Source organism: Orcinus orca, chromosome X (assembly GCF_937001465.1).
Source record: "Orcinus orca chromosome X, mOrcOrc1.1, whole genome shotgun sequence".
Lineage (NCBI taxonomy): Eukaryota > Metazoa > Chordata > Mammalia > Artiodactyla > Delphinidae > Orcinus > Orcinus orca.
This window is the reverse complement of record NC_064580.1, coordinates 29,676,277-29,688,588: the sequence shown is the minus strand read 5'-3', so window position 1 is coordinate 29,688,588 and position 12,312 is coordinate 29,676,277. Positions and strand designations below refer to the sequence as shown.

The 12,312-nt window shown below is 36.4% G+C and overlaps 1 protein-coding gene across 1 annotated transcript in view; it reads left to right on the top strand.

Moving 5' to 3' along the window:
- Positions 1-12,312, top strand: part of DMD (dystrophin) — a 2,251,544-nt gene that overhangs the window by 687,268 nt on the left and 1,551,964 nt on the right. Inside the window, exons 10-11 of the mRNA XM_049704774.1 lie at positions 7,675-7,863; positions 8,778-8,959. Of these exons, the coding sequence (XP_049560731.1) occupies positions 7,675-7,863; positions 8,778-8,959 (371 nt within the window). The remainder of the gene's footprint in view (positions 1-7,674; positions 7,864-8,777; positions 8,960-12,312) is intronic.

The following is a 12,312-nucleotide window of genomic DNA, read 5'->3' as shown; positions in this document are numbered from 1 at the left end:
CTTAAAGGCGAATATTTAAATATGTTTGGAAAAGTATTTTTGTTGTTGTTTTTGTTTTAATATGTTGGTAGCAGAGAAATAAACAAATAGGAAGGTGAAAGATGAAAATTGATTATTTGTAGGTTTCCAAAGCTGTGAGAGAGAGAATAGAGGAAAACATCTGAGACCACTACATGTTAGGGTATGAATTTGGGACTGTATTCTAAGAGTAAAATCACTGAAGTTTATTGCATGTAAGAGTAAAATACCCGTTATAAATGTGGCAGCTATGCTCAAGTTGGATTGAAGCAAGCAAAAGATAGAGAAGAGGGAATCAATTTGGGGAGCATGTCATTAACCTCATTTTTGTGTTGTTTTAGCACAGAGTTTCTCAAAGTGTCACTCCTGACATTTGGGGCCTGATCATTTTTTTGTGGAGGGGGAGTGGGTGGTGGTAGTACTTATGCTGCTGTTGAGCTGTGCAGTGTAGAATGTTTAGCAGCATTCCTGGCGTCTACCCGCTGGATGTCCTAGATGTCAGTTGCACCCTCTACCCCCAGCAGTGACGATCAGAACTGCCTCCAGATATTGTCAAATGTCCCCAAGAGGGCAAAACAGCTCCTGGTTGAGAACCAGTGGTTTAGGGTGATGTCACTAGGAATGAAAAAGAAGAGGTGAATGTGAAATAAATTGTAAAGTATGTTGTTTGCTGGACAGCTTTCAACCAAATTGTTGAAAATAAAAGAGCAAGTCATTTCAATAATAATAAAAGGGTTTGTTTTTAAACTAATACACACATATGTCTTTATGACATGTATTTTCTACGTCAGACCCACTTGGGACTCTGTTTTGCATTCCTACTCATGTTTTCCATCGCCTCATTTTATAATATATACATATATACCCTTAAATTCTTTTTTTTTGTTTTTACCTTAAATTCTTTTATAGTATCTTCCCTAAATCAGCAGTGATTCCTCCCAGCTTGTAGCCCACCCTGACTTTCGAGTCTTTTACTTTAAGATGTGAAAAGAAATATTAGTACAAGAGATAAAAAACTTGTCAAAAGGTTTCACAACTTTTATTTCTTTCAAATACAGTGAGCCTTTATACACTCTTCTCAGTTCTCTAAACCTTAAGATTAAGAGCTTTAATTGTTAATGAGACCCTGAAGTATATACCTTGGAGCATGCACACTCTTGTTAGGAGCCAATGATAAAACTGAAGAACTGCCTGTTGCCTTCAGCTGACTAATCTACCTGCACCAACAGGGTAGAGGCCTGCTCTGGTCTTTTATTACTTGGCTTGAGGCAGAGGGCAGAATTTGTGGCTGTTAATGAAATCTATCTAGAGTCTTCCCAGGGCTTAATATCATTTGCATTTCCCTTATAAATGTCAAAAAGGCCTTAAACAAAGGATCTCTTTCCTTGAAGAGAACAGATAAGGATGTGTGTTTTAGAATCCAAGCAACCTGGTTTTAAATACCAGATCAGCCAGTTACCTTTGTGACCTTTGGCATGTTATTTAATTTTTCTGTTCCCGTTTCCTCATCCTACTATTTTCTGTCATCTTGAACTGTTGTGGTGAAAAATGATATAATGCACGTTAAGTGCTTAGCAAATTGACTGACACAAAGTGCCCAATAAATAATGGCAGCTGTTGTTATTGCTATTAGAGATGTAGTCGTTGTTGTTGTGATGGTTGTTTTAATATTGCCATACAGCAGGCCATAATTTTTCCTAAATCCTCATTAGGGCTTAACTTTGAACTGAATTTCAGGCACAAGCAATATTAAAAATTACCTATTTAATGGTATCATTAGATTGAATGTCATGTACAGTGTTGCATGATGGATTAACTTCTCGTAAATCACTTCTGTAATCATTTTTCATACTTTGAATAATACCCTGGTTTACATGTTATATCTCAGAGGAAACAGCAGAAATGTGGCAAGAATGTTTCCAGATATAAATCCTGGTTCCTCTGAACTGTTCTTCTGTTACTTAGTAAAAGAACCACTTGGTTATCCCTCCATGATCCTTTAGCTTTCAAATAATCTTTCACTGAAGGATAAAGATTATAGAATACACCCAAAAATTCACCATCCGTGCATTGTCTTACACTGTGTAAAAAAGAAGTGTGACGCATTTAAAGGAGGTAAGTGACAAAACTTTCACAAATTCTTGAAGCATTTATACATTTAAGAACAGTAAAACTGTTTTTATCCAGGTTAAAACTCATATCACATTTTAAGGTTAAATTTGAGGAAGTTGCCAAAATAGATCCGTTTCAACAGAAATATAAAAGCACTCAGCGATAGATTGTGCCCTCTGGAAACGTCCCAGCTATTTTTCTAAGAGCTTTGTGGTTTGCTGGATTGCTGGTTTCACTACCTATGTGTTGCCATTTGATGACTTATCTCAGTTTGAATTGCCAAAGTCATGCTTCTAAAAATACACACAGCTCATTCAACTGTGTTTCCTCATAAAAATCGTTTGCCATTTCAGCGAACATTGGTCCCCAAGTACAGGCGTTGCAAAGCATTTCTTGGAAACTAGAATGTGCTTAGCATTTTATATGCATCATTACATATAATCTTTTCAACAGTCCTATGGAGATATATTATTATTTTCTTTGTTTTACAGATGGGGAAACTGAGACACAGAGAGGTTGAATAACTTATCCCAGGTCAGCTAGATAGTAAACTGGTTTTTAAAAAATATTTATGTATGGAGTCGTGTCAAGCCTATCACTCTGTTTTATTATGTCAATTTCTATTACTAGAGATGAGTTTCCAGATATTTGTCCTGGACATTGCAGGACTAACACATATACTTATTTGTCTTCCCCCATTACTTTACTCTTCTGCTGTCTACTCCTTCACCTTTATGCATTAGCAACATCTTCAAGGAACACAGGTGACAATATCTAGTAATTCTTCGTGCAAAAGGGTAGTAATTAAGCCTTTGAAGTATGTGGGTAATGTTGAATAAATTTTAGTGTTCTTAATTTTGAAAACAACCAGAATTGTTTCATCCATCCATTGTTATGCCTCTCATCTGAATCATTATTTGCCCAATGTACTGCAAACATAAACTACTTTTATAAAGACAGAAATTAAAATAAGATCAAAGCATAGGAAAACAATTATTTCCAGTTGATCCTAGCATCTCCATTCATGAAATGATTGGTGTCTCTTTCTTATACATAGATCTTTTTCTATAAGAAGCAAAGATCAAGTTCCCTAGAAAATTTTCTTTGCCATAATATGTATGAACTAGTGACAAGCTAAAGTGAAATATGTAATACTATGACAATGAATACATATTTTGGGAAACTAAAACCAGAAGCATAAGCCTATGTGTCCTTGTTTGTTTCCAAATTCTCTTTCAAAGATGGACAAAAAAATAAATAAATAAAAATAATATGTGTTTTTCCAAGGGTTTTATTGCAAATGTGCAAATGTGGAATTCAAGCAAATTTCTTCTTTCATGGGTTTACCTGAAATTCTAGAACCATTTCCAGTTTTGTTCCATGAGCTATAAATTTTTTTTTTCATCTTGATCCGGAACATATATACATATACATTTATACATAGACACACACATATATATACATATCTGAAACAAAAATTCACTAAATAATCTAGTCCTTAATATAAATTACACAGACTGGTATTTTTATTCTGTTTAATTTTAAATAGAATATTCCTGGTCATGACCCACTAAAATGATTTCATGAATCACTGATGGATCATGACTTACAAATTTGAAAAACAGTGGTCTAGACAGAGAAAAAATGACTCAGAGTCTAGCTGACAATTTTGACCATAATCATGTATATATGTAGAGCTGATTTATGGATATAAATAATGATTAATTGAGTTACTTATGTAATTTTACATAGCTTATTCATGTTTGAATTTACCTTTAATATAGCTGTCTTTGCAAAGTTTTTGTTTTATGAACATCCTCAGGCAAAACTTTTAGATTCAGAATTTATGAGTGCTAGACAGCATGTCCTAAAGTATAAAGATTTGCCTTCTAAAATTTTCTCCGAAAATTCAAGCCTCTGTAAATAGCAGTAAGTCATGATCTTTTACTTTTTTAATCCAAATTGTACAGTAGTAAAATATAGTATTGTGTTACTTGAGTAAGAGTGTTGTTTACAATTTATCATTTGCAAAAGATTATTTGAACTCAAGATTGTTAATAATTTTTAGAACTTTTAAATAGGAACTAGATTGAGGTTCAGGTTCAGAAAGGTTTGATTTAATTGATGCTTGCTCTTAGAAGTTTCCTGGGTCATTTTTTCTATAGGAATTATCTGGCCCTTGAAATCTGGACAGTGACTTAAGAAGGTAACCTTGGAGCAGGTTGTGTTTCAAAATGGTTCTTATGTGTAGAAGAATCGAATAATAATTAATAGCTATCGCCTACTGTATTGGGTTCTTGCACAAGATCAGGTATTCTGCCAAACACTTTATATACTCTCCTTTAATTCTTACGGCAATCTTAGGAAAGTATTATTGTTCTCATTTTACATAGGAGGAAGCTAAGACTAATGATGGGGCTAAGTAACTTTACCAGGGTGACAAGATTCAAACACTGATTGTTTGCCTCCAAAGCCCCTGGGTTTTATAACCACTTTTTATTGTACATAATAAATGTCCCATCTCTTCTCACCCATAACCCAGGGAAGGCAAAATATCCAGGAGTGGACTGTACTTTTTTTCCACCTACATACAGGGCTGGCTAGCAATTTGTACAGCCCAGTGAAAGATGAAATACGGAGCCCCTTGTTCAAAACTGCAGGAAGGAAAGTGCTATTAAAATTACTAAAATATAAAGCTGTTTACTTAATTCTATGGTCTTTCTCTCAACTTGCCACCGTGTTTATTTGCTATTTGACATACTGAATAAAGAAAATTAAAATTTTAAAGTATTAGCATGAGTTTTACTGCCCATTGTTATATTGTGCAACTGCAGTTGTAAATGCAAATATAAGATCGTTTAACTCAAGCAGAATCACCAGCATCGCACAATTTGTATTTCAGAGCTTGTGCATGCATATGTATTTCATTCTTAACATGGAAACATTGTACAACTAAGCTGTTTTTATTTCACTTCTTGATAGGTGTAAGTTCTACCCATGTCCTGTGCCTTCAGCTTACTGATGAGTTAAGGAAGGAGTGAAAGGAAAGGAACCATCTTGCCCTATCTTTCCCTTTCTTTCTCTGTCATCAGTTTCAGCATAAATGGTTGGCTAATACAGGAAAGAAATAAGAGTAAGAAAGGATATGATAGGGTTCTTTGATTGTTCATGTTTTCTTAGGATTGCCTTCTTTCTGCATTGGAAGCAAGTTCCCATTCAAACTGTGAAAGCATGACTTACTGGGGCTGTCAGTGCCCCTCTCATTCAGTCATAGTTACCTTCCGCTCACTTTGAGTCTGCTCAACTCCCACATGTCATGGGTCCACCAGAAATCTAGGCTCATGGGACATCAGAAACACTATATGCAAATGGGACAAACACACCTATTGTACTTATCTCCTCTGCTCACATGCATACTTCATCACCCCATTGGACTTCACTTACAAAATCCAAGTTCAAAGATAAAATTATTAAGAATTTTAAGACGGCAATGTCAAAAAGCAGATAAAACAAGCAAGGGGTCGTTCTGAGTCTTGGGCACTGTAAAACTGCTCAGGTTGCCCAACCATGAAGCTGGTTCTGTCTACACACATCTCCCAGGCTACGTTTTTGTGACTTTTTTCCTCTTAATGATGACTTTTATGCTTATTATTTGTAGTATTTAGGGTTAGAGAGAAGGGATACACCATGAAACTTGTTCTAACCCCTCAGCCCTTCAGAACTTGCCTTGACCTTGGGAAGGGCCAGTGCAACTAGCCCTCTTGGGGCATTTATGCTCTGTTTGAGATACTGGAGTTGGGTGATTTTGACTTAACAGGATGACATTATTTCTGCCAGTTCTCTAGAAATAGATTAAGAGTGCATCATTTGATGAAAATATTACACCAAAGACTGCCACTATGCTTTTTCATCCTAAAGGACTTAATAGAGAAATTTATCATATTAAAGTTTCAAAATTGGAGCATTTATCAGAAGAGCACAGTTAAGTTGGTGCTAGCAGCTCAGTGGGATAAGGCCCAGAATTGCTGGGGACTGGAAATTCAAGGCAGGCATGGCAGGGAAGAACCATCAAAAGGATGAATTTTTCTCTAGGCAAGGTCCTGAACCCTGCCCCACCCCCCCCACAGCCCCCCACACCCCCCCGCCCCAAGTAGTTTCTGATTGTTTTACAATGCCGTTTGTTTCCTTTGTAAAATCCTGTTTGTTAGGGCCCAGTGTTTGCTTGCTCTCTTTATAGGGTGTTCAGAAGATTTCTCTCCAAATATTTCTCCAATATTTTTGCTGTGACTACTTCAACTATTTGCCTGTGTCCCTTACCTCAGCAGGAAACCCTCTTGAGTGTGGGCCTTCTCAGGATTTCTAAAGCCCAGCAACCTGCCATGAGTGCAGTTGGCCTAAAGAAAAATTTATGCATATTTTCTTATTTGTTCAAATTTTTGCTGTTGATAATTGCCTTCAGGTTAAAGCAGCAGGCACATAGCTTACCCCAAGAGCTCTCTCCCATCACTTGGTAGTACTGGTACCATAGCTCCTGAATCTCTGCAAATACACAGCCAGGTTTAGAGGTCAATATTCCATCCTAGAAGCTACCGTCAGCTCTACAGGTGATTCTCTTGAGGTCTCCATTACTTGGCTTGAGGTGGTGGAAGGTATGGACGTGCATCGCACTCCAGGGGAATCCTTTCTCACCAGATTTCTCCAGTCTCCTTGTTTCCTCTTACACACCTTTGAGCTAGGCAGTGGATTAAGGGTGGTGGGACAGTTTTGTGGTCCCTTAGCAATTCCTTCATAGGTGGCCTGGATCTTCTCTTTAGAATTATGAACACTTTGTTACCATTGTTCTCAGCTTTAGGATCCAAGGAGAAATTACAAGACAACTGTTGGGAATCTCAGTTAACATCCTGCTAAATAAATCTGGTAGCAAATACTTCGCCTAAGATAATGTCTTGTTATTTAAACCATGGCCTTCTGGAAATAAAGGCTTAAACTCACAGAAGTCGTTATACTGTTAGAAATTTAAGATGTGTGAATGAGGTTATTTCTTTTTAAATTTTACCTTTCCCCCACTTATTTTCATACTGATAACTTGTCTGTGAATTTTTAGAAATATTTTATTAGGGGATCTTGGGAAGAGATGTTTCCTTTAATGTTATTGCAAAAGTTATGTAAATATAATACCAATAATGTATATGTAAAGGATTGAAAATATGAACTAAAAAAATTTACCTATGGATGAAAATCCATGGCATTTAAAATACAACATGAAGAGATGATGTACTAATTCACTCTTTATAGTAATCTACAAGAGCTTTAATAAAATATTAATTTGAAGTGGATTCCAACTGCCATTTGAGAATTTGTGTGTATATTTGTGAGGATGTTAAAATGCAGGCTCGTTATTGTATGTTTCTGCTGTTCATGTCTCTGATAATGCAAGTGGACATTTCTAGCATTTTAAATATTTCATTTGATTTATCATTTAATGTACTGGAACAGTCTGCCAAGATACTAATTGTATAACACCCAATTTGTTTTATTGTTCAGCGTTTGGAAGCTCCTGAAGACAAGTCACTTGGCAGTTCATTGATGGAGACTGAAGTAAACCTGGACAGTTACCAGACAGCTTTAGAAGAAGTACTCTCATGGCTTCTTTCAGCTGAGGACACATTGCAAGCACAAGGAGAGATTTCTAATGATGTAGAAGAAGTGAAAGAACAATTTCATACTCATGAGGTAAAGCAAAACGTCGATTAATGGGGATTTCCCTGGTGCTCCAGTGGCTAAGACTCCCGGGTTCGATCCCTAGTCAGGGTACTAGATCCCACATGCTGCAACTGAGAGATCGCATGCCGCAACTAAGAGATCACATGCCGCAACTAAAGATCCTGCATGCCGCAACTGAAAATGATCCTCCGAGCCACAGCTAAGACTTAGTGCAGCCAAATAAATAAATATTTTTTAAAAAAAAAAAAACATTGATTAATGAAATAAGGCATATGACTTATGATAAGTCTCTCTGTTTTCCTCAGTTACTCTATAAGATCCTTGTATTTTGATAATTTAGTGTTTATTTTGAGAAGGAAACAAAATAAACGTTCATGTGTTTGGCATTCCAGTAGCCAGCTTTGGAAGTTGTCCTTTGGAGAATAACACTTGAAGATGCTGAGATTAGATTCTGCCAAAGACTCATATAGGAATATGAAAGGCCAACTCCCTTCTCTTGGGTCAAGGTCAATGCTGAGATAGAACTTACACTCCAGAGTACCTGTGGGGTATCAGACTGAACTACCCTCAGTGGGAGACTTTTCCTGAGATGACACACTTACTTGGCTTCCTCCCCTCCCCAGTCCTGTTTCCTGCTTCTTTGGCTCCCTTGTAGATCTCTCCTGAGATCTCCTCCTTAATAAATCACTAGCACATAAGTCCTGATCTCAGGGTCTGCTTCTGCAGAAGTTGACCTAAGCTAGTAATTTTCCTTAATTCTTACTAAAAACAGTATTAAGTTTTCTTAAAAATTAAAATACTTTTACTGGGAATAAAGTTTAAATAGGCTACAAATTTAAAATAGCAAAAAAAGGAAAAAAAAGATTCAAAACCATAATGATTTCCCTACAGTGTCAACTCTTATCAACTTCTTTCTTTCTCAGGGGTATATGATGGATTTGACATCCCATCAGGGACGGGTTGGCAATGTTCTCCAATTGGGAAGTCAGCTGATTGGGACAGGGAAGTTATCAGAAGATGAAGAAACTGAAGTTCAAGAACAAATGAATCTCCTAAATTCAAGATGGGAATGCCTCAGGGTAGCTAGCATGGAAAAACAAAGCAAGTAAGTCTGTTTTTAATTTCTAATAGTAGCAAGTTTTAGAATCTTACTATTATTTTGATGCAGTTTCTTCTTTAAGTTAGGATTCTCAGTTCTTTCCTAAAGTATGCAGCTCTTCCTCAGGGGGCATTTTGGTTAGATTTTCATGTCTGTTATAGTTTGGTTTTCACTTTTGTAATCGAAGTGGAGATATTGGAGAGAAGAACCACTATCTACAGAACTATACTTTAAAGGTTCCTAAAGTTGTTGTCATAGTTAATATTTTCCAAGTTTTCTCCAGAAATTAAAATGTGAATATAGAAGACGTGAAGTTTACACAGGAAATCATGCACATAAAATCACATATTAGGTACAGTTGACAGGAAACTTCTCTTCTGAAGGAAAAGCTCTTAAAATATTTTTCATATGTTTATGGAAATCCTCTTGAAAAAAGTTTCTCCTGTGTTTGGAAATCCTTCTTCAAGTACTTGCATGATTGTGAATTATCTTAAAAATATATATTGACTTAATCAAAAAAGAATTTTTGAGACATTTCTGAAAATGACATATTTCTTATAAAGGTAACAAGTAGATCTCATCATTTTGAATGTGGTGCTTTGATTTACATTGTTAGGTGTGTGTATTCATGTAGAGCCTATTGAGACAAGATAGATTTATTTTTAAATGAAAAGAAATGAAGTGCCAACTGTGGATTTGAATACATTAAGCTAAAGAAATTGTCCAAGAGCCTTAAGTTTACTAAGCTATTATTTATGAAGATTAAAACCTTTAAAATACGACCAAAGAAACTCATTAGATATGCTGGGAGGATTGTTATTCCAGTACTAAATTATAGTGTGACAATAGGGAGGGGAAAAACACATTTTTTTTAACATCTTTATTGGAGTATAATTGTGTTACAATGGTGTGTTAGTTTCTGCTTTATAACAAAGTAACTCAGTTATACATATACATATGTTCCCATATCTCTTCCCTCTTGCGTCTCCCTCCTATCCCACCCCTCCAGGCGGTCACAAAGCACCAAGCTGATCTCCCTGTGCTCTGCGGCTGCTTCCCACTAGCTATCTGTTTTACATTTGGTAGTGTATATATGTCCATGCCAGTCTCTCACTTCGTCCAGCTTACCCTTCCCCCTCCCCGTATCCTCAAGTCCATTCTCTAGTAGGTCTGTGTCTTACACCTAGGTTCTTCATGACATTTTTTTTTCTTAGATTCCATATATATGTGTTAGCATACGGTATTTGTCTTTCTCTTTCTGACTTACTTCACTCGGTATGACAGATTCTAGGTCCATCCATCTCACTAAAAATAACTCAATTTTGTTTCTTTTTATGGCTCAGTAATATTCCATTGTATATATGTGCCACATCTTCTTTATCCATTCATCCGATGATGGGCACTTAGGTTGCTTCCATGTCCTGGCTATTGTAAATAGAGCTGCAATGAACATTTTGATACATGACACTTTTTGAATTATGGTTTTCTCAGGGTATATGCCCAGTAGTGGGATTGCTGGGTCATATGGTAGTTCTATTTGTAGTTTTTTAAGGAACCTCCATACTGTTCTCCATAGTGGCTGTACTAATTCACATTCCCACCAGCAGTGCAAGAGTGTTCCCTTTTCTTCACACCCTCTCCAGCATTTATTGTTTCTAGATTTTTTGAGGATGGCCATTCTGACCGCTGTGAGATGATATCTCATTGTAGTTTTGATTTGCATTTCTCTAATGATTAATGATGTTGAGCATTCTTTCATGTGTTTGTTGGCAGTCTGTATATTTTCTTTGGAGAAATGTCTGTTTAGGTTTATGCCCATTTTTGGATTAGGTTATTTGTTTTTTTGTTATTGAGCTGCATGAGCTGCTTGTGAATTTTGGAGATTAATCTTTTGTCAACTACTTCATTTGCAAATATTTTCTCTCATTCTGAGGGTTGTCTTTTGGTCTTGTTTATGGTTTCCTTTGCTGTGCAAAAGCTTTGAAGTTTCATTAGGTGCCATTTGTTTATTTTTGTTTTTATTTCCATTTCTCTAGGAGGTGGGTCAAAAAGGATCTTGCTGTGATTTATCTCATAGAGTGTCCTGCCTATGTTTTCCTCTAAGAGTTTGATAGTTTCTGGCCTTACATTTAGGTCTTTAATCCATTTTGAGCTTATTTTTGTGTATGGTGCTAGGGAGTGTTCTAATCTCATTCTTTTACATGTACCTGTCCAGTTTTCCCAGGACCACTTATTGAAGAGGCTGTCCTTTCTCCACTGTACATTGCTGCCTCCTTTATCAAAGATAAGGTGACCATATGTGCGTGGGTTTATCTCTGGGCTTTCTATCCTGTTCCATTGATCTATCGTTCTGTTTTTGTGCCAGTACCATAGTGTCTTGATTACTGTAGCTTTGTAGTATAGTCTGAAGTCAGGGAGCCTGATTCCTCCAGCTCCGTTTTTCTTTCTCAAGATTGCTTTGGCTATTCGGGGTCTTTTGTGCTTCCATACAAATTGTGAAGTTTTTTGTTCTAGTTCTGTGAAAAATGCCTTTGGTAATTTGATAGGGATTGCATTGAATCTGTAGATTGCTTTGGGTAGTAGAGTCATTTTCACAATGCTGATTCTTCCAATCCAAGAACATGGTATATCTCTCCATCTGTTTGTATCTACTTTAATTTCTTTCATCAGTGTCTTATAATTTTCTGCATACAGGTCTTTTGTCTCCTTAGGTAGGTTTATTCCTAGATACTTTATTCTTTTTGTTGCAGTGGTAAATGGAAGTGTTTTCTTAATTTCATTTTCATATTTTTCATCATTAGTGTATAGGAATGCCAGAGATTTCTGTGCATTAATTTTGTATCCTGCTACTTTACCAAATTCATTGATTAGCTCTAATAGTTTTCTGGTAGCATCTTTAGGATTCTCTATGTATAGTATCATGCCATGTGCAAACAGTGACAGCTTTACTTCTTCTTTTCCAATTTGGATTCCTTTTATTTCCTTTTCTTCTGTGATCGCTGTGGCTAAAACTCCAAAACTATGTTGAATAAGAGTGGTGAGAGTGGGCAACCTTGTCTTGTTCCTGATCTTAGTGGAAATGGTTTCAGTTTTTCACCATTGAAGACGATGTTGGCTGTGGGTTTGTCATATATGGCCTTTATTATGTTGCGGAAAGTTGCCTGTATGCCTACTTTCTGCAGGGTTTTTATCATAAATGGGTGTTGAATTTTGTCAGAAGCTTTCTCTGCATCTATTGAGATGATCATCTGGTTTTTCTCCTTCCATTTGTTATTATGGTGTATCACGTTGATTGATTTGTGTATATTGAAGAATCCTTGCATTTCTTGGATAAACCGCACTTGATCACGGTGTATGAT